The sequence below is a fragment of the Aotus nancymaae genome, unplaced genomic scaffold (assembly GCF_030222135.1).
Source record: "Aotus nancymaae isolate 86718 unplaced genomic scaffold, 86718_ANA_hifiasm-v0.15.2.pri h1tg000040l, whole genome shotgun sequence".
NCBI lineage: Eukaryota > Metazoa > Chordata > Mammalia > Primates > Aotidae > Aotus > Aotus nancymaae.
In genome coordinates, this window is record NW_026988454.1 from 92,860,543 (window position 1) to 92,883,631 (window position 23,089).

At 44.4% G+C, this 23,089-nt stretch overlaps 1 protein-coding gene and 2 pseudogenes across 2 annotated transcripts in view; all 3 read left to right on the top strand.

Moving 5' to 3' along the window:
* The first annotated feature begins 4,187 nt into the window (after positions 1 to 4,187).
* CGAS (cyclic GMP-AMP synthase) overlaps positions 4,188 to 23,089 on the top strand; it is a 42,001-nt gene continuing 23,099 nt past the window's right edge. For both annotated transcript variants that reach the window (XM_064360917.1, XM_021670299.2), the window contains exons 1-3: positions 4,188 to 4,919; positions 13,907 to 14,126; positions 18,699 to 18,935. In XM_064360917.1, coding sequence (XP_064216987.1) covers positions 4,260 to 4,919; positions 13,907 to 14,126; positions 18,699 to 18,935 — 1,117 coding nt within the window. In that variant the 5' untranslated portion in view covers positions 4,188 to 4,259. The remainder of the gene's footprint in view (positions 4,920 to 13,906; positions 14,127 to 18,698; positions 18,936 to 23,089) is intronic.
* On the top strand, positions 6,465 to 7,367 carry LOC105730573 (N-alpha-acetyltransferase 50-like; annotated as a pseudogene).
* Positions 10,755 to 11,786, top strand: LOC105730572 (adaptin ear-binding coat-associated protein 2-like; annotated as a pseudogene).

Consider the following 23,089-nt stretch of genomic DNA (forward strand, 5'->3'; position numbering starts at 1 on the left):
TATGTGGTTCTGAGTTAGTTTCTGAATTCTGAGTTCTAACTTGATCGCACTGTGGTCTGAGAGACAGTTTGTTACGATTTCCATTCTTTTGCATTTGCTGAGGAGTGATTTACTTCCAATTATGTGGTCAATTTTAGAGTAGGTATGACGTGGTGCTGAGAAGAATGTATATTCTGTGGATTTGGGGTGGAGAGTTCTGTAAATGTCTATTAGATTTGCTTGGTCCAGGTCTGAGTTCAAGTCCTGGATATCCTTGTTAATTTTCTGTCTAATTGATCTGTCTAATATTGACAGTGGGGTGTTAAAGTCTCCCACTATTATTGTGTGGGAGTCTAAGTCTCTTTGTAAGTCATTAAGAACTTACTTTATGTATCTGGGTGCTCCTGTATTAGGTGCATATATATTTAGGATCATTGGCTCTTCTTGTTGCATTGATCCTTTTACCATTATGTAATGTCCTTCTTTGTCTCTTTTGATCTTTGTTGATTTAAAGTCTATTTTGTCAGAGACTAGAATTGCAACTCCTGCTTCTTTTTGCTCTCCATTTGCTTGGTAAATCTTCCTCCATCCCTTTATTTTGAGCCTTTGTATATCCTTGCATGTGAGATGGGTTTCCTGGATACAGCACACCGATGGGTTTTGGCTTTTTATCCAATTTTCCAGTCTGTGTCTTTTGATTGGGGGGTTTAGCCCATTTACATTTAGGGTTAATATTGTTATGTGTGAATTTGATCCTGCCGTTTTGATGCTAGCTGGCTGTTTTGCCCGTTAGTTGATGCAGTTTCTTCATTGTGTCAATGCTCTTTACCATTTGGTATGTTTTTGGAGTGGCTGGTCTTGGTTGTTCAACACTTTCTATGTTTAGTGCTTCTTTCAGAAGCTCTTGTAAAGCAGGCCTGGTGGTGACGAACTCTCTGAATAATTGCTTGTTTGTAAAGGATTTTATTTCTCCTTCGCTTATGAAGCTTAGTTTGGCTGGATATGAAATTCTGGATATGAAGTTCTTTTCTTTAAGGATGTTGAATATTGGCCCCCACTCTCTTCTGGCTTGTAGGGTTTCTGCTGAGAGATCCGCTGTGAGTCTGATGGGCTTCCCTTTGTGGGTAACCCGACCTTTCTCTCTGGCTGCCCTTAGCATTTTCTCCTTCATTTCAACCCTGGTGAATCTGACGATTTCGGAGGCAACACCACACATCTACAACCATCTGATCTTTGACAAACCTGATAAAAACAAGCAATGGGAAAAGGATTACCTGTTTAATAAATGGTTCTGAGAAAACTGGCTAGCCATGTGCAGAAAGCAGAAATTGGACCCCTTCCTGACACCTTACACTAAAATTAACTCCAGTTGGGTTAAAGACTTAAACATAAGATCTAACACCATAAAAACCCTAGAAGAAAATCTAGGCAAAACCATTCAGGACATAGGCATAGGCAAGGACTTCATGACCAAAACACCAAAAGTGTTGGCAACAAAAGCCAAAATAGATAAATGGGACCTAATCAAACTCCATAGCTTCTGCACAGCAAAAGAAACAGTCATTAGAATGAATTGGCAACCAACTGAATGGGAAAAAATTTTTGCAATCTGCCCATCTGACAAAGGGCTAATATCCAGAATCAACAAAGAACTAAAACAGATTGGCCAGGCGCGGTGGCTCACGCCTGTAATCTCAACAGTTTGGGAGGCCAAGGTAGGCAGATCATGAGGTCAAGAGATCAAGACCATCCTGGCCAACATGGTGAAGCCCCATCTCTACTAAAAGTACAAAAAATTAGTCAGGTGTGGTGGTGCATGCCTGTTGTCCCAGCTACTCGGGAGGCTGAGGCAGGAGAATTGCTTGAAACCAGAAAACAGAAGTTGCAGTGAGTTAGGATCACACCACTGCACTCCAGCCTGGCAACAGAGTGAGACTCTGTCTCAAAAAAAAAAAAAAAAAGAACTAAAACAGATTTACAAGAACAAAACAAACAAGCCCATTCAAAAGTGGGCAAAGGATATGAACAGACACTTTACAAAAGAAGACATACATGAGGCCAACAAACATATGAAAAAATGCTCATCATCACTGGTCATTAGAGAAATGCAAATCAAAACTACATTGAGATACCATCTCACACCAGCTAGAATGGCGATCATTAAAAAATCTGGAGACAACATGCTGGAGAGGATGTGGAGAAATAGGAACACTTTTACACTGTTGGTGGGAGTGTAAATTAATTCAACCATTATGGAAGACAGTGTGGCAATTCCTCAAGGACCTAGAAATAGAAATTCCATTTGACCCAGCAATCCCATTACTAGGTATATATCCAAAGGATTATAAATCGTTCTACTATAAGGACACATGCACACAAATGTTCATTGCAGCACTGTTTACAATAGCAAAGACCTGGAACCAACCCAAATGCCCATCGATGATAGACTGGACAGGGAAAATGTGGCACATATACACCATGAAATACTATGCAGCCATAAAAAACGATGAGTTCGTGTCCTTTGTAGGGACATGGATGAACCTGGAAACCATCATTCTCAGCAAACTGACACAAGAACAGAAAATCAAAAGTGGCATGTTCTCACTCATAGGCGGGTATTGAACAATGAGAATACATGGACACAGAGAAGGGAACATCACACACTGGGGTCTGTCGGGGGGATATAGGAGAGGGACAGAGCGGGGTGGGGAGCTGGGGAGAGATAGCATGGGGAGAAATTCCAGATATAGGTGATAGGGAGGAAGGCAGCAAATCACACTGCCATGTGTGCACCTATGCAACAGTCTTGCATGTTCTTCACATGTACCCCAAAATCTAAAATGCAATTAAAAAAAAGAACAAAATTCCATCTCCAAAAAAAGAAAGAAAGAAAGAAAACGTTTCCGCTGCAGGGCATAGTGGGTCATGCCACAATCCCAACACTTTCGAAGGCAGAGGCGGGAGGATCACTTAAGCCTATTAGTTCAAGACCAGCCTGGCCAACATAGTGAGACCTCCCCATCTATATAAAAAATTAACAACAGCAACAAAAAGCTGGGTATGGTGTTGGCACCTGTAGTCCCAGCTACTCTGGATGCTGAGGTGGGATGATCGCTTAGCCCTAGTAGCGGAGGTTGCAGTCAGCAGAGATCGCACCACCCTGACTCAAAACAAAATTAAACAAAAACAATTTTTAACTGAAAGAGAAAATTGTCCGTCAATTTTTTCTTTCTTTCCTTTCTTTTCTTTCTTTTTTTTTTTGTGAGGGAGTCTCCTTCTGTTGCCCAGGCCGGAGTACAGTGGCGTGATCTCGGCTCACTGCAACCTCCGCCTCCTGGATTCAAGCAATTATCTGTCTCGGCCTCCCGAGTAGCTTGGACTACAGGCACACGCCACCATGCCCGGCTCATTTTTGTGTATTTAGTAGAGATGGGGTTTCACCATCTTGGTCAGGCTGGTCTCGAACTCTTGACCTCAAGTGATCCACCCACCTCGGCTTCCCAAAGTGCTGGGATTACAGGTGTGAGCTACTGTGCCCAGTCTCTGTCAACTTTTTGTTTCATTTTATTCCATTTTTGAGACAAAGTCCGCTCTGTCTCCCAGGCTGGGGTGTAGTGGTGCGATCTCAGCTCACTGCAACCTTCGCCTCCTGGATTCAAGTGATTCTCCAGCCTCAGCCTGCTGAGTAGCTGGAATTACAGGCGTGTCCCACCACACCTGGCTAATCTTCGTATTTTTAGTAGAGACGGGGTTTTGCCTTGTCGGCCAGGCTCGTGTGGAACTCCTGACCTCAGGTGATCCACCCACCTCAGCCACCCAGATTGGTAGGATTACAGGTGTGAGCCACCGCACACGGGCAACTTTTAAAAATTAAAATATTGTGTTATTATCGTTGTTGTCATTATTATTATTATTACAAGAGAGACAAGGCCTTGCTGGTTTGCCCATGCTGGTCTCAAACTGCTGAGCTTAAGGGACCCGCCGGCCTCGGCCTACCTTATGCTGAGGTTACAGGCGTGAGTCACCGCGCGGGGCCCTACCTCATCTTCTGAAGGCAGGGGCACTGACTGCCCTGAAGGGTGAGAAACTTCCACGACTTTCTAGCTTCAAGAACGGCCGCGGCCAACCCCTTCGCGGCATGGGCGTGGCTCCCAGCGACTTACCAGCCTGGGGTTCCTTCCCGCCAGTACTGTTTCGTTTCCTACGGCTACTGCTGGCTCTTCCTCTCGCGGCCTTTTCCTGAAATTGATTCTTCTTTCGGTGATCAGAAAGCGCCAGCCATGCAGCCTCGGCACGGAAAGGCCACGCGGAGAGCTTCCGAGGCCCGAGCCACCGCTCCCGAGGCTTCTGCGCCAAGTGCCAGGGGCGCCCCGACGGACCCAAATGAGTCTCCGGCTGCCCGCGAGGCCGCCCAGCCCAACGCGGGAAAGTTCGGCCCCGCCAGGGAGTCGGGATCCAGGCAGAAGAAGAGCGCCCAGGACACCCAGGAGAGGCCGCCAGCCCGCGAGCTGGGGGCCCGCCCCAAGAAGGCCCCTCAGCGCGCCAAGGACGCGCGGCTCTCGGACGCCACCAGCGCCGCTGGGACGGAGGGGCGGGAGCCTCCCGCGGCTCCGGAGCCGGCTTTTTCCAGAGCTGGTTCTCGCCGCTCGAGGGGGGCGCGCTGCTCTGCGGAGCCCAGACCCCCGCCCGGGCCCTGGGACTTGCCCAACCCCGGCCTGCCGGTCTCGGGCCCCATCCTCGGCCGAAGGGAGTCGGCGCCGAGGACCTGGAAGCTCCGGGCGGTTTTAGAGAAGTTAAGGCTCAGTCGCGAGGATGTCTCCACCGCGGCCACGGTGGTGAACAGCGTTGTGGACCACCTGCTGCGCAGATTGCAGCAATGCGAGTCCGAGTTCAAAGGCGTGGAGCTGCTGCGCACGGGGAGCTACTATGAGCGCGTGAAGGTGAGCTGCGCGGCGCCCGCTCGCCGAGCCCCGCTCCTCTGCCTCCCCGCAGTCCGCAGTCCCTACCTCCCCCGGGTCGCGCCCCTCACTTCCCATCCGAAGTAACTTAGACTCTTGCATATGTTTCGGTAGCCTATTCTAAGTAAAACGACAAACCGTTAGTTTATTCATCTACACATGCAACGAGCAGATAACCGGCACTGATTGCTGGCTAATTTCAAAACACAGCTACAGGGGGAATTCAAGTGTGTGGGTTCATTCATGCAAGCTAACGTATCGAGTTTCCGTAACAGGGCTGTTTAATAGTGTGGACCTGAGGTCCCAAGTCAAATATTCAGTTGAGTAATTTGAAGTGGTCTGTGAAAAATTCCAAGTAGACATTTTCCTATGAGGAAGACCTCTTACTCCATAGAAAACATATGTTAAGTTTCTCTCCCCCTTTTCCTCTCCGGCTCTTTTGTTTCTCACCAGTTTCTTATGCAGAAATCATGGGAAGCTTACAGTGTAATGTTAAACAAACAAGAATATTCCCTACAGATACTACTAACAAGCATGATACACATTCCGTATAATTGCTTCGAAGTGTGTATTACACAGCTCCATTTGTTTGTGGGTGACTGAGTCATTGAAGTAATAATTCCTGTGAAAATTGAAAGTTTGGAAGCAGGTTTCTGACTGGAGCGTGTTTCCTGCCCAGCAGCAGATTTCCTCCCTCCCTCCCTCCCTCTCACTTTTTTTCTCTCTCTCTCCTTTTTTCCCTTCCTCCCTCTTTTCTTTCTCTCTCTCTCTCCCTCTCTCTCTCTCTCTCTCTCTTCCCCCCCCCTCTCTTTCTTTCACTCTTTTTGCCCAGGCTGTAGTACAGTGGCGGGATCTCGAGTTCACTGCAACCTTCGCCTCCCGGGTCCAAGCAATTCTCCCTTAGCCTCCAAAGTAGGTGGGATTACAAGGGCCTGTCAGCACGGGCTGCTCATTTCTGTATTTTTAGTAGAGACGGGGTTTCACCAAGTTGGCCAGGCTGGTCTTGAACTCTGACCTCAGGTGATCCGCCCCACTTGGCCTCCCCAAGTACTGGAATTACAGGCATGAGCCACCGTGCCAGGCCCAGACTGTGTCTTCAGCATGATTCTTTTAATTAACTAATTTATTTTTTAGCATCAGATATGTCTTTAATTGAGCATGATTCTTATTATGTATAAATTCAGTTCGATTCCTGTGTATGGAGGGTCCAAAGGAAAAAGAAAGTTACTGGCGGCGGCGGGTCTGGCTGGCGGCAGCGGCGGGAGGGAGCTGAGAGACCGGAGTGCACATGCGGAAAAGCCGCCGGGCCAGCGCAGTGGCTGGAGACAGGCCTGCCCCCACCAGAGACTCAGGCCCTCTCTTGGCCTCTCTTGGCCTTCCTCGCTCGCTCAGCTCCGGGCCCGGGCTAGGAGGCCGGCTTGCGGGGTTGAGTGGCCCGAGCTGAGGGCGCAGAGACCTGAGGGCGGCGGCGACGACGACTGCGTTGACATCGGTGGTAACGACGGCCTCAGCAGGCGGGAAAGATGAAACAGCCGGATCAAGCTGGGAGATGTGACACCACACAATATTAAACAGTTGAAAAGATTGAATCAAGTCATCTTTCCAGTCAACTACAATGACAAGTTCTGCAAGGATGTGCTGGAGGTAGCAAAACCTGTCTGTTTCGATGATATTGCTGTAGGTGCGGTATGATGTAGAGTAGATCATTCATAGAATCCGAAGAGACTTTACATCATGACACTAGGATGTCTGGCACCTTACCAAAGACAAGGAATAGGAACTAACCTCTGCCTCCTGGGTCCAAACAATTCTCCCTCAGCTTCCAAAGTAGCCACCTATTTTGACAGGCGATTACAAGCGCCTGTCAGCATGGGGGGCTAATTTTTGTATATGTATTTTTTTTAAGATGGGGTTTCACCATGATGGCCAGGCTGGTCTTGAACTCCTGACCTCAGGTGATCCACCTACCTTGGCCTCCCAAAGTGCTAGGATTACAGGCGTGAGCCACCGCTCCCGGCAATTTTTGTATTTTTAGTAGAGACGGGGTTTCACCATGTTGGCCAGGCTGGCCTTGAACTCTGACCTCAGGTGATCAAGGATACCCCCTTGGCCTCCCCAAGTGCTGGAATTACAGGCGTTAAACCATGTCTTAAACATCTGTGAAAAAGATGGTACTTTTGACAACATCTATCTGCATATCCAGATCAGCAACTAGTCGGCAATTGACTTCTACAGGAAGTTTGGCTCTGAAATTATCGAGACAAAGAAGAACTACTCTAAGAGGATACAGCCCGCAGATGCCCATTTGCTGCAGAAAAACCTCAAAGTCCCTTCTGGTCAGAATGCAGATGTGCAAAAGACAGACAACTGAACAAATTACAAATGAACTTTCTTGCACTTGCTTGTCATCAAATAAAAGAGAGACCCATTGATTCCCACATTTTCTTTTAAACCTTTTCTCCCTCCTTGTTCTTGTTTTTCCTTCTTCCTTTTGTTTCCTCTAAGAGTTTTAATACTTTCAAGGACTTTAAAAAAAAATCATGTTTTGATCGTTTTCTCTTATTTTTGTGAGGTGGTTTGAAGGAAGGAAAACGTAGATCTGTTTAATTTTGCAGTTAAAGTTAGATGGTCCTAAAAATTTAGTTGTCATATAATTTCAAATTTAATGTCCTGCTTTCACATTGAAGGGCAGAGCCCACAAAACATTGTATATTTCAAAACACAAAAAGAAGCAGCAGCAATATCTTATTCTCTAATTCATAGACAAGTTGAGTGTGTTTGTGGTACTTTGGGTTTTTAAAGACTTTGTGGGATACTAATCCCTAGGCATTGCCTTCACTCCACCTTTAGTCCTTCTGAGCACTCTCTCAGCAGTTGGAACGTGGTTATCCTTGTGAGAAATACTAAGCTTCTTTAGATTATTAAGCAATTATTTCTTCTCTTCTTGCTAGTGGGCAGGGCAGTTTGGTTTAGGTAGTGTTATACTTTGTCTAAGTATTTGAGTTAAACTGCTTTTTTTGCTAATGAGTGGGCTGGTTGTTAGCAGGTTTGTTTTTCCTGCTGTTGATTGTTACCAGTGGCATTAACTTTTAGAATATGGGCTGGTGAGATTAATTTTTTTAAATATCCCAGCTAGAGATATGGCCTTTGACCTAAAGAGGTTTGTTGTGATTTAATTTTTTCCCCTGTTCCTTTTTATTCAGTAAACCCAAAAATAGTCTAACCTTAAAAGTTGAGTTGGCCGGGCGCGGTGGCTCAAGCCTGTAATCCCAGCACTTTGGGAGGCCGAGGCGGGTGGATCACGAGGTCAAGAGATCGAGACCATCCTGGTCAACATTGTGAAACCCCGTCTCTACTAATACAAAAAAATTAGCTGGGCATGGTGGCGCGTGCCTGTAATCCCAGCTACTCAGGAGGCTGAGGCAGGAGAATTGCCTGAACCCAGGAGGCGGAGGTTGCGGTGAGCCGAGATCGCGCCATTGCACTCCAGCCTGGGTAACAAGAGCGAAACTCTGTCTCAAAAAAAAAAAAAAAAAAAAAAAAAAAAGTTGAGTTGATGTCCTTATAGGTCACTACCCTTAAATAAACCTGAAGCAAGTGTTTTCTCTTGAACATATTTAAAAATACCTAAAAGGAAGCTTAGATGGACTGTGACCTAATAAATGCAATTAATGTCATCCAGTGCCAGCTGTTAAAAGTGTGACCACTGAGCATTTGATTTTACAGGAAAAAAATATCTAGACCGTATTTTTTAGAATAACATAGCTGTGCTATTGCATATCTGTTGGAGAACATCCCAGATTTGCTTACGCTCTAATGCCTATGATATTGAGTTTAAGGATTTGGGGCAGGGATAATTGTTAAACGTATTGCTTCTATTCTTGGAAAAGCAGAATTTTAAAATGTTAATAATACAAATGTCACTGTGACCTCCTCCACTGAGACAATTAGTTTATGCCAGATCATTTCCTGGAACATAGGGAGTGGCTTTGACAGGTTGATAACTTGGTAAGATGGGAGACATCTGAAATATTTATGTTTTCCTCTTGTAGTCCCATCTCCAACAGTTAGGCATTTTCTCAGACTTTAAAATCATGAACAGGGCTTGAGCTTTCTGTCATTTGACTTTAAAAGGAAGTTTCATTCATAGTATATATCCTCTTATGTAAAATTTTGGCATAAAAGTCTCATCTTCAAATATGTTAAATGACAAAATTATTTTATAACATGTTTATGCACACTTTATAACCTTAAGTTTTTGAGAATATGAAAGTACAAAGTGGAGTAGACTTCAACAGTCTTAAGTGCCAAGAATAATACAGAAAAAGAAGATAGTTGATGAGTGAGTTTATAGGGTTCTAATCTTAAGATGGTAAAAATGTAGAAAGACCTTGCTGGTTTTGGAGGGTTGTTCGTTTCTTAAACAATCCATAGCTAAGCTTAGAAGAAAAGTTTAGCATTAAGCACCTTTATCTTCATGGGTAAGCTTCATCTTGCTCTTGCCAAGAGAAGAGTGCTTGAGTTACAGAAGGTGTAATTAGTTTGAAGAATACAGCAGCCTTTTTGTAAACTTCCCAGATATAAAAATGGACTTTGATACATAAATGGTTTTCTGAGATGACACTGCCTCTATTTCTATAACTATTTCACCTGGACTATCTAATCAGTCCTATGAATGTGTCCCTAAATGTGGTTATTGAAAACCGAATGGCTGCCTCATGACACGTACACGTTATGTAAGAAGGAAAAAATATTAAATTTTGAATTGAGTGTGTAGGCTCCCTATCAATATAGAGAGTTTCTTTTTCCACGCTTGTCAGTGGCTTAACCTAAATTGTAAATGTTTGTAAAAGGTTAATTGTCCTATATCAAACTTATATTAAGTAATTTCATCCACTTATGGATGAGGAGGAAAAGAATGTGGAAGAGGTAAAAAGCTGGGTACAATTTCATATACCTATGAGTCAGTAAAGATTGAACTAATGTCCCATGTTGAGCTGGTTATTTTGATATATGATAATAATTATCTTCAAGGTAGAACAATTCTGTTAACTCGAAAATCACAGGATATATCCATCATATTTTTTGGTACAAATAGTTTTTACTGTGGGGCAAATAGGTTAAAATTACACTTTATGGTAGTTGCATTTAGGTTTTAAATCAAAGAATCTGTAGAGAAATCTATGCATACATATATAGTTTGTCCAGGTTAATTTTCATTTGGGAGAAGTTCTGAAATATCTCTAAAGCAGTTTACTCATCAATTGAAAAGTCCTCCAAAAAGAGAACTATTGGGAAACCATGGTGTGTGGTGGTGGAAAAGAAAAGCTCCCTCAGTTTTTTGGAGGGAATAACTTAAAAAACAAACAAAAACAAAAACAAAAAACAAACAAACAAAAAAAAACAAAAAACTTAAATGGCTAAGTTTACTTGGTGCAGTTAAGAATTAAACTTGTCGGGCCGGGCGCGGTGGCTCACGCCTTTAATCCCAGCACTTTGGGAGGCTGAGGCGGGTGGATCACGAGGTCAAGACATCGAGACCATCCTGGTCAACATGGTGAAACCCCGTCTCTACTAAAAACACAAAAAATTAGCCGGGCATGGTGGTGCGTGCCTGTAATCCTAGCTACTCAGGAGGCTGAGGCAAGAGAATTGCCTGAACCCAGGAGGCGAGGTTGCGGTGAGCCAAGATCGCGCCATTGCACTCCAGCCTGGGTAACAAGAGCGAAACTCTGTCTCAAAAAAAAAAAAAAAAAAAAAAAAAGAATTAAACTTGTCAGGAAGGAGCCAGAAGTCCCGTGGACTCCAGGCGTCGCGATGGTGGAGAGCGGATATGAGTCGGTGCTCTGTGTCAAGCCTGACGTCCACGTCTACCGCATCCCTCCGCGGGCTACCAACCGTGGCTACAGGACCGCGGAGTTGCAGCTGGACCAGCCATCATGGAATGGCTGGCTGAGGATCACTGCAAAGGGGCAGATGGCCTACATCAAGCTGGAGGACAGGTCCTCAGGGGAGCTCTTTGCTGGGGCCCCAGTGGATCAGTTTCCTGGCACACCTGTGGAGAGTGTGATGGATCCCAGCAGGTACTTTGTGATCCGCATTGAAGATGGAGACGGGCGACTGGCGTTTATTGGAATTGGCCTCGGGGACCAAGGTGATGCCTTTGACTTCAACGTTGCATTGCAGGATCATTTCAAGTGGGTGAAACAGCAGTGTGAATTTGCAAAACAAGCCCAGAACCCAGACCAAGGCCCCAAATTGGACCTGGGCTTCAAGGAGGGCCAGACCATCAGGCTCAACATTGCAAACATAAAGAAGGAGGAAGGAGTGGCCGGGAATCCCCGAGCCGGGCCTGCCAGCAAAGGAGGGTTGAGCTTGCCTCCCCCTCCCCCAGGGGGCAAAACCTTCACCCTCATCCCTCCGGGAGCAGTTGTCGGTGGAGGGAATCCCTCGTCCAACCAGCAGTTGCTCCCAGTTCAGGAGGTGCTTCTGTACCCTGGCCACAGCCCAAGCCTGCCACCGCTGCCACTGCTGACATCTGGGGAGACTTTACCAAATCTACAGGATCAGCTCCCAGCCAGACCCAACCAGGCCGGGTCCAGTTCTGACCTGAGCACAATTTTTCCTCATGTGAGTTCTGGGAAGGAGCTCCCTCGTCTGGGCCAAAGGAAGGAGATCCAAGCATGCCTCCACTGGCCTATGTTTGGAGCATGAATCTCTCCTCTCTCCTTGCCTGGCTCTGTTGACAGACTGGGCATGTTTGGCAGTAAACTGGCATCGTGTCACACTGTTTCCTGGGATTCAAGTATGCACCCAGTACACAGGAGAAGAAAAGCTCCAGGATTCCTGTCCCCGTCTGTCTTCCCGTCTGTCCTCTTGACAGGAGAGAGACTCTGAGACTTCTTCTATCGCAATGACACATATTAAAGACAAGTCCCCAAAGCAAAAGAATGGGTTGAATTTGCTGCCTGGATTCAGATCAGCCCTTCCCAGAGTCTGCAGGTGTCATGTGATCACTGTTCAGCTGGGGGCCTTCTTTACCCACACTGGCTGTAGCCACTTCAGTCCATCTGCCCTCCAGAGGAGGGGTTCCTTCCTGATTTTTAGTAGGTTTAGAGGCTATAGCTTGAGCTTACAATCAGGAGGGAAATTGGAAGGATTAAGCAGCTTTTAAAAATGTTTAAATGTTTTGCTTTGCTAATGTGCTGATCCGCACTAACTCATCTTTGCAAAAAGAACTGCTCCTTCAGTGTGCCCCAGCATGGTCTCTGAAGGCATTCCTCACTGTCTTCAGGCAGCAGTGTTCATCTCTGGCCAGTTGTCTGGTTTCCATGTATTCTAGGCCAGTCAGGCAACACAGAGCCAAGGTGGGTGCTGGAAGCCAGATGGAACAGTGTTGGAGCAGGAAGGTAGAAGCTGTCAGCATGGAGCTGCGGGAGCCAGCACTCCTGTCAACTAGTGGCCCTCTGGGCTCACCGATTCACAACACAGCTCCTGGCAGACTTGGGTTTCTCTCTGGTGGTTTCTAAAGTGCCTTATCTGCAAACAACATCTTTCTTTTCTCCTTCAGGAACTGTGAATGACTAGCAGAAGGAGCTCAGTAACTAGAAGTCCAGGGTTGCTTGGATTACTGGCTTGTAAGAAATCTGAAAGCACCTCTGAAATTCCTTTTATCAACTTACCTCTCAGTTGAAAGATTTCTTTTTTGAAGGGTCAAGACCATGAACTGAAAAAAGTGTTGGCCTTTTTGTGGGACCAGATTTTTAAGATAAAATAAATATTTTTACTTCTGTCAAAAAAAAAAAAAGAATTAAACGTCAATTTTAACATTGCTGTTACATCTGAAATAATCAAGTGAGTGTCCTGCCTCAGCCTTCTGAGTACTGGGATTATATGTTGTTCTGGTTAAAAAAAATAATAATAAAAAGAATGTTCTAGTTGGAATTAGAGAACAAAACATTCAGAAAACAGCTAAGTGCTGGGATTATAGCTGTGAACCACCGCGCCTGGCCTCTTCTCCCATATTGATTTCCCTAGTAAAGTAAGAAAAGCCTATAGAAAAAATATTGCTTCTGTTTTATTTACTGTCATAATTTTGATGTGGAGGTTACAGTGAGCCACTGCATTCCATCCTGGGTGACAGAGCAAGACTTCATCTCAAAAAAAGTTTTAGATAAAACAAATTTCACTGAATTTCTTTTTATTGACATAATTTTTTTTTTTTTTTTTTTGAGACGGAGTTTCGCTCTTGTTACCCAGGCTGGAGTGCAATGGCGCGATCTCGGCTCACTGCAACCTCCGCCTCCTGGGTTCAGGCAATTCTCCTGCCTCAGCCTCCTGAGTAGCTGGGATTACAGGCACGCGCCACCATGCCCAGCTAATTTTTTGTATTAGTAGAGACGGGGTTTCGCCTTGTTGACCAGGATGGTCTCGATCTCTTGACCTCGTGATCCACCCGCCTCGGCCTCCCAAAGTGCTGGGATTACAGGCTTGAGCCACCGCGCCCGGCCTTATTGACATAATTTTTAAAAACAAAGTGGTACTCGGCCGGGAGTGGTGGCTCACGCTTGTAATCCAAGCACTTTGGAGGCCAACGCGGACAGATCACCTGAGCTCGGGAGTTTGAGACCAGCCTGACTAACATGGAGAAACCCCGTCTCTACTAAAAATACAAAAAAATTGGCCAGGAATAGTGGCACTTGCCTGTAATCCCAGCAACTCAGGAGGCTGAGGCAGGAGAATCCTTTGAACCCCAGAAGTGGAGGTTGCGGTGAGTCAAGATCGCGCTGTTGCACTCCAGCCTAGGCAACAAGAGTGAAACGCTATCTTAAAATAAATAAATGAATGAATGAATTAATTAATTAATTAATTAATAGAAAAATCCCTTTACACAAACAAAAAAGTTCCAGTCACTTGGAAAATATTCATAAGCAAACATTTCAGTGCTATTTTTTTTTACTGTTTCTTAGATTTCTGCACCTAATGAATTTGATGTCATGTTTAAACTGGAACTCCCCAGAATTCAACTAGAAGAATATTCCAACACTGGTGCATATTACTTTGTGAAATTCAAAAGAAATCCCAAAGAAAATCCTCTGAGACAATTTTTAGAAGATGAAATATTATCAGCTTCTAAGATGCTGTCTAAGTTTAGAAAAATCATTAAGGAAGAAATTAAAAACATGCAAGGTAAGATTTTTGCCTTCTGATTTTTTTTTTTTTTTTTGAAATGGAGTTTCACTCTTATTACCCAGGCTGGAGTGCATTGGCGTGATCTCGTCTCACTGCAACCTCTACCTCCCAGGTTCAAGCAGTTCTTCTGCCTCAGCCTCCAGAGTAGCTGGGATTACTGGCATGTGCCACCATGCTCAGCTATTTTGTATTTTCAGTAGAGATAGAGTTTCACCACGTTGGCCAGGCTGGTCTTAAACTCCTCACCTCAGGTGATCTGTCTGGCTCAACCTTCCAAAGTACTGGGATTACAGGTGTGAGCCACTGTGCCCAGCCTGCCTTTTGACTCTTAAAGGTTTAATCATACCTACTAATTGCCAATGTACACTCCTCTCCTGATGTTTCTTGACCTCTCTGAAGAAAAAAAAAAAAAACCTGCAGTAGAGAAGCCAAGAAATATCAGGAGAGGAGTGTACATTGGCACTTAGTAGGTATGACTGTTCTCTCAGTCTAGAAACAACACTCTGCTTTTCACTTAGTCTGCTGCTTGTGCCACTGGGTATACGTGCCTGCATAAAATTGATGGGATCCTCTTTAAAGCTTGTACTCTAATAGTGTAATAATATACAACACAAATTGCAGTGAGTGCTCTGAAGGGAATAAACTGGGAAAAGTGATAATAATTAGGGTAGAATAGGGTAGTGGAGCCAAGCCCTGAGGCAGGAAAAGGAGCTTGGCAAGATCTAGGAACAAAAAGAGACTTTTGCAGAAAAGGTGAAGTGACATGAAATGAAACTGAAGAGGCAGTCAGGGACCAGATTCTGTACTGACTTGTAGACCCTGAAAAGAAGTTTAGATTTGATTTGATTTAATTTTTGAGACAGAGTCTTGCTCTGATGCCCAGGCTGGAGTGCAGTGGCATGATCTCAGCTCACTGCAGCCTCCACCTCCCGGTTTCAAGGGATTCTCCTGCCTCAGCCTCCCGAGTAGCTGGGATTACAGGCGCCCACTACCACACCTGGCTAATTTTTGTATTTTTAGTAGAAACGAGGTTTTACCATTTTGGCCAGGCTGATCTTGAACTCCTGACCTCGTGATACACCCACCTTGGCTTCCCAGTGTGCTGGGATTACAGGCGTGAGCCACTGAGCCTGGCCAAATTTTATTATCTGATCATTGAGAAGCCAGGTTTTCATCAGAGAATAATGCTTGGCTTTGAATTTTTAAATATTTACTCTGGCTTTTAAGGATAGATTTTACAAGAAGGCAAATAGGAAAACTAGAAAGAAAAATGATGTAATAGTTCACCTAAAAGATGGTGGCAGCTTAGATGGGGTGGGACTAGGGTGCTGGGATTGGAGCAGCAGACAGGTCCAGGCTGTATGTAGCAGCACTTGCATCTGAATTAAGTGTAGGGGGTAAGAGAGACGATTAAATTAAGACAGTTTCCAGGTTTCCTGATAGTGCATCTGGGTGGATTGATTGTGCCATTCTCTGAGACGGGAAGAACTGAGGAACAACATATTTTGGGATATGAATTAAGTTATGTTACTGGCTTTGGATATGTTTGTTTATAGATTCCTGTGGTACATCAAAGTCGATGTGTTATGTGGCTGGATATGGGTTTGTAGTGCAAAGGATACATTTGGGCTGCAAGTAACATTTGGGAGTCGTCATCATATAGGTAGCATTGGGAATAGATGAAATACCTAGGTAGAGAGTGTAGATTCATTTATCCATCAATTTAATCAATAGTCATTGATTATCTAATGTGCAGGTATTCTGGTTATTTAGGATTAATTAGTAAACAAATACATGAAGACCTCTACCCTCTGTACTTTATAATTTTTGCAACCACAGACATACAATTAACAACAAATGGAAATTATGATTATCTTTTTTTTTTTAAAGAGGTGGGGTTTCACCATGTTGGCCAAACTGATCTCGAACTCCTGGCCTCAAGTGGTTCACCCACCTTGTCCTCCCAAAGTGCTGGGATTACAGGCGTGAGCCACCACGCCCGGCTGATTATCTTGTGTAGTAGATAGTAGGAAGTGTTGTTGTGTAAAAGTATAGCAAAGAGAGGGATCAGGAATGTGGGAGATGGAGGTGGGAATTCCCAATGTTAAGTAGAGTGGTAAGAAGAGAATTCCATTAGAGTTTGGGAAGCAGAGAATGAGCAAAAAGAGAATACAAGTGTTTTGTTGCAGTGGAGACAGCATGTGTAGGCTGCTCTAGAAAGTTCTGTCTGGGCTGAGTGTGGTGTCTCAGCACTTTGGGAGGCCGAGGCAGAAGAATCGCTTAAGCCCAGAAGTTCAAGACCAGCCTGGGCAACAAAGGGAGAGTCTATCTCTGCAAAAATATTTTAAAAATTAGCCAGAGATGGTGTCATGCGCCTGTGTTCCCGGCTACATATGATGCTAAAGCAAGAGGATCACTTGAGCCTAGGAGGTTGAGGCTGCAGTGAGCCATGTGTATGCTATTGCACTCAAGCCTGGGTGAGAGAGCGGGACCCTGTCTCAAAAAAAAAAAAAAGTTTGGGATGGAAGGAAGCAGAAAGATGGATGAGTATGGAAAGGAGGCAGATGTGGGGTGAAAGGAGAGGTATACACTGTAACCCTTTGTATGAATTTCAGAATGATCTAGCAGGGAGGGAGAGATGGCTGATGCAGGAGAGGGAATAGTTGAAGAGCAAGGTACTTGAGAAGTTGAGAAGGAAGGGGTTCAGAGACCACGTGCAGAGGTGGCCTTTGGAAGGTAGATGGAAGGCCAGGCACAGTGGCTGACACCTGTAATCCCAGCACTTTGGGAGGCCAAGGCAGGCAGATTATTTGAGCTCACGAGTTCAAGACCAGCCCGGCCAACATAGTGAAACTCTGTCTCTACTAAAAATAGAAAAATTAGCCAGGCAAGGTAGCGCAAGCCTGTAATCCCATCTATTCAGGAGGCTGAGGCAGGAGAATCACTTGAACCTGGGAGGTGAAGGTTGCAGTGAGCCGAGATCACGCCATTGCACTCCATCCAGCCTGGGCGACAGAGTGAGACTTCATCTCATAAAAAGAAAGGTAGATGGACATTTACTTCCTCAGTGGTAACAGGAGAGGTGGCCAGATTTGGGTAAGAGGTGGCCAGGTTTGCAGATTTTTCTTTTTCTTTTTTTTTTTTTTTTTTTTTTGAGATGGAATTTTGCTCTTGTTGCCCAGGCTGGAGTGCAATGGCGCAATCTTGGCTCACCGCAACCTCAGCCTCCTGGGTTCAAGCGATTCTCCTGCCTCAGCCACCGAAGTAGCTGGGATTACAGGCATATGCCACCATGCCCAGCTAATTTTTTGTATTTTTAGTAGAGATGGGGTTTCACAATGTTGGCCAGGATGGTCTCGATCTCTTGACCTTGTGATCCACACGCCTTGGACTCCCAAAGTGCTGGGATTACAGGCGTGAGCCACCGCACCCAGCCCAGTTTGCAGATTTTTCTAGCAATTTCTCCACTGTGCTCTACTTCCTCACTTTGGAAGTCTTATCTGAGAGTAGTGGTCTTTACTGCTCATACACCCCCAACTCCCAAAACTGTCTGAATTTCTGACCATGGCCACCTACCTGGTAGCCATCTCCACTTGAGTGTCCCACAGGCACCTAGACCTCATTGTGTCTCATGAAGTTCAGCTTGGCCCAATCTTCTTCTTCCTGCTTATTCTGTTTTGGGGAATGGAACCAACATCAGCCATTTCCTAGGCCAAGATCCTGGGATGGCATACCAAGGCTCTTACTTTCCTCCTCACACCGTGGACTCAACTCATGACCAGTTATGTTGATTTGAACCTCTTTAGTTGCTCTCATTTCTTCCCCCTGTGTCTTGATGCTCCCTGCCTCTGTGCTGCCATGGCACCCAGCCTCTGTGCTGGCCTGTTGCTGTGGTCTTTTTGCTGCTTGTCTCTTCCCTCTTGCCCACCTGGCCTCTTCTCTAGGCTTCCCTCCACACTGCCATCTATAATTTGTAATGAAAATTTAATCAGAGTACCCTCAAACCTCAAAATTTACAGAGACCCCCCTCATCATATATGCCACACACAGTCTGACAATGCCTCCCATGGGAGCTATCAAGAAATACTGTTTTGTTTGGTTTTGTTTTTTGTTTTTTTAGGGAGAGTCTTACTTTGTCACCTGGAGCACAGTGATGTGATCTCAGCTCACTGCAACCTCCACCTCCTGTGTTCAAGCAATTCTCATGCTTCATCCTCTTGAATAGCTGGTATTACAGGTGTTCACCACCATGCCCAGCTAATTTTTGTGTTTTTAGTAGAGATGGGGTTTCACCATGTTGGCCAGGCTGGTCTTGAAATCCTGTCCTCAAGTTAACCGCTCGCCTCAGCCTCCCAAGGTGCTGGGATTACAGTCGTGAGCCACACCTGGCCAATATTGGTTAAATTAGTAAAACATGTAGCCTTTTAGAGCCAGTTTCTGTTTTACCACTATTGTTTACTTTATGCTTAGCACACCAGAGATCTTCAATTATAGCTACATTATTTCCCCTGTATTTTCAGAGAAAATTGGATTAATAAATACTTTCTTCTCTTTTATATGTTCAAGCAGATACAGATGTCATCATGGAGAAGAAGAGAAGAGGGAGCCCTGCTGTAACACTTCTTATTAGAAACGAAATATCTGTGGATATAATCCTGGCTTTGGAATCAAAAAGTAGCTGGCCTGCTAGCACCCAGGAAGGCCTGCCCATCAAAAACTGGCTTTCAGCAAAAGTTAGGACGGAGCTAAGACGAAAGCCATTTTACCTTGTACCCAAGCATGCAAAGGAAGGAAATAGTTTCCAAGGTATTTTAAATATTAACATTAACTTAAAGAAGACATCAAAGAGTTGTTCATGTTACATGCTCAGGCAGTATAAGGTCAACAGCCAACTAATGCTGTTGTCGTTTCAAGAGCCATCAGGCAAAATAGGTTACAAGATGGGAGTTTGGTGACAGACAGAATTGAAAAGGGCATAGTTGTAGTATTAATATCAAATACTCAGCTTTAAGATGTCTAGCAATCCGTATTTGAATTTGATCTTTTTTTTTTTTTTAGTAAAGAGAAGCAGCAATAGCCTTGGAGTCAGACTGCCCTGGTTCAGAATCCTCAGGCTCCTTCTACTAGCTGTGTGAACTTGAGCTAGTTATGATGCTTTCTAAACCCATTTGCTCATCTGTACACTGCATTAACCAAAGCTACTTGAAAGATTCTGCAAAGATAAAATGTGCATGCAGTTCTGTGGCCAGTTTTGTTCTAGCAGTTATACATTATTACATACCAATATTATCATTAGAGTCTGGACTCTCATTCTCAGCCTTGGTTCTCTCTTTACTGCATCTTCCCATTCCACTTCTCCCATGCAGCCGGGAGAACTTTCCAGCCTCAGCTGTATTTGGGCACAGGTTAGGTTTGCCTGTTTACCTGCGTGTCTTAGCTTTATAGATCAGGATGGGTTTTCAGGCTGTGCTCTTAGGTAACACTTAACTTCCAAGAACCAGATTGAGTTGGTCTACAGCTAAAACTGAATAATGGTGATAATTTTGAAGGTAGAAGGAAGTAGCTTTTTTTTTTTTTTTTATGAGACAGAGTTTCACTCTTGTTGTCCAGGCTGGAGTGCAATGGTGCGATCTCAGCTCACTACAACCTCTGCCTCCCGGGTTCAAGTTATTCTCCTGCCTCAGCCTCTCGAGTAGCTGGGATTACAGGTACCTGCCACCATGCCTGGCTAATTTTTTGTATTTTTAGTAGAGATGGGGTTTCACCATGTTGGCCAGGCTGGTCTCAAACTCTTGGGAAGCAGCTTTTTTCTTGTGATTTAGTCCAAAAAAAAAAAAAAAAGAAAGAAAGAAAGTAGTGATTATTTTCATTTTCTCCCATAGGTTTATATAGGACTTTTTGGCACATACTACTATTGGATTCCAGGGAAACTGAAGGGGACCACAAAACAAATGAACCATAAATGAGTATTGCTGAAAAAGCCTAGAAATAGTCAATCACGCTTAGTTTGATAATTTGTGCTTCTGTGGACACACATCATAACTTTATGTATTGCATACATATAGGAATTTTTCTGTAAGAAAAATAGTTTATGAAAGGGACTTATATATATCATTGTTTATATTTTTACAAAATGATTATAGCTTTCTGCAAAGAGGTTGTTCTGCAACTTGAACAAGTTTTAGAATTGCTGTCCCAAGAAACTTTCACTGTAAGTGATATACGCATCGCAACAGGATCCCATACTGTCTCTTTCTGGCCTGTCCTGGAGGACACTGGAAGACATATCAGCTTAGAGATGAAAAAGTGTCCTTTGGTGGCCTATGTGGTTAGGAAGTTCTTTGCATCCTTCCATTAAAATGGAAGAAAGTGAAGTCTGGTTCTGGGTGCTTAGCTTCACCTCTGCTTTCTGTTACCCTTGGCTATTCTGCATCTCCCATCATGGCAGATTATGTATAATTAGACAAAACCCTGCTTCTGTGTACGTGTGTGAGTGTATGTGTATTTGAGTGAACAAAGGGACTTAACAGTGAAAATACTTGTACTAGGTTGGAGACACTTACAACACCTGCTTTATCTTTTCTTTTTCTAAGCATTCCACTAGTAATTCCCTGGTCTCACAAGCTATATTTTTAAAAATATTATGTTGTTGTTTTTATTTATTTTCATTTGTCATTTATTTTTTGATATAGTCTTGCTCTGTTGCCCAGGCTGGAGTGCAGTGGTGCAATCTCGGCTCACTGCAACCTCTACCTCTTGGATTCAAACAATTCTCCCACCTCGGCATCCTGAGTAGCTGGGACTACAGGCACGTGTCACCATGCCTGGCTAGTTTTTTTGTCTTGTTAGTAGAGACTGGGTTTCACCATATTGGCCAGGCTGGTCTTGAACTCCTGACCTCAGGTGATCCATCCGACTCAGCCTCCCAAAGTGCTGGGATTACAGGCATGAGCCACTGTGCCCGGCCTTGTTTTTATTGATTTTTAATTAAAAATTTCAAAAATTTTTTTTTTTTTTTGAGATGGAGTTTTACTCTTGTTACCCAGGCTGGATTGCAATGGCGCAAACTCGGCTCACCACAATCTGCGCCTCCTGGGTTCAGGCAATTCTCCTGCCTCAGCCTCCTTAGTAGCTGGGATTACAGACGTGCACCACCATGCCCAGCTAATTTTTGTATTTCTCTTATTAGTAGAGACGGTGTTTCACCATGTTGACCAGGATGGTCTCGATCTCTTGACCTTGTGATCCACCTGCCTCGGCCTCCCAAAGTGCTGGTATTATAGGCGTGAGCCACCACGCCCGGCCAAAAAATTTCAAATTTTAAAAGTCTACCTGTTGGGCCATGTGTGATGTCTCATGTGAGCCTGTAATCCCAGCACTTTGGGAGGCAGAGGCAGGCGGATCACCTGAGGTTGGGAGTTTGAGACCAGCCCGACCAACATGGAGAAACCCCATCTCTACTAAAAATACAAAATTAACCGAGCGTGGTGGCGGGCACCTGTAATCCCAGCTACTCAGGAGGCTGAGGCAGGAGAATCACTAGAACCTGGGAGGCGGAGGTTGCAGTGAGCCGAGATCACGCTATTGCTCTCCAGCCTGGGCAACAAGAGCAAAACTCCGTCTCAAAGAAAACCAAAAAACCAAAAAAATCAATCCCAGCACTTTGGGAGGCCGAGGCAGGTGGATCACGAGGTCAAGAGATCGAGACCATCCTGGTCAACATGGTGAAACCCCGTCTCTACTAAAAATACAAAAAATTAGCTGGGCATGGTGGCGCGTGCCTGTAATCCCAGCTACTCAGGAGGCTGAGGCAGGAGAATTGCCTGAACCCAGGAGGCGGAGGTTGCAGTGAGCCGAGATCGCGCCATTGCACTCCAGCCTGGGTAACAAGAGCGAAACTCCGTCTCAAAAAAAAAAAAAAAAAAAAAAAAAAAAAAACTACCTGTTTCAAAATAATACCAGTTTTGTTACCAAGAATATAATTTATAAAAAAACAGTTTATGATTTACTTGCAGTTTTTTTGTTCTTAAAAGGACAGTCAAAATATGAGGTTTTTAATCCACTTGAAAAAATGTTCAGCCAGGTGCAGTGTCCCGTGCCTGTAGTCTCAGCTACTCAGGGGGATTGCTTGAGCCGAGGAGTTAAGGGCTATAGTGAGCTGTGATTGTGCCACTAGACTCCATCCAGGATAACATAGCAAGATGTCCTCTGGACCCCTCTTCCCCCTCCAAAAAAAGTCTCTGGACAGTTTAACTAAACATGAGTAAATTAACTTGTTTCATTATGTTATCTGTTTTTATATACTGGTTTTTAAAGTTTAATTTAATTTGTTTCATAAATTTATAAAGCATTTGCATAGTTCCAAAGTCAAAGCTATGGAAAAAGGTACAGTTAGAGAAACATTTTCTGTTCATGTCCTCTCCACGCTTTTCTCTTTCCCTGAGTAGAAACCCTTTTAATTGTTTTTAGTTAACCCTTCCATGTTTTATTTTTTATTTTATTTATTTATTTTTTTGAGACAGAGTTTCACTCTGTCACCTAGGCTGGAGTGCAGTGGGGCAATCTTGGCTCACTGCAGCCTCGGCTTCCCAGGTTTAAGTCACTCTGCCTTAGCCTCCTGGAGTAGATGGGATTACAGGTACGTGCCACCATGCCTGGCTAATTTTGTATTTTCTGTAAAGACAGGGTTTTCCCATGTTGGCCAAGCTGGTCTCAAACTTCTGACCTCAGGTGATTCATCCACTTTGGCCTTCCAAAGTGCTGGGATTACAGTCATGAGCCACCATGCTCGCCCTTCCATGTTTTAAAAATATAGGTAAATAAATATATTCTGGCTAGGCGCGGTGGCTCACGCCTGTAATCCCAGCACTTTGGGAGACTGAGGCAGGTGCATCACCTGAGGTCAGGAGTTCGAGACCAGCCTGATCAATATGGTGAAACCCCGTCTTTGAAAAAATAAA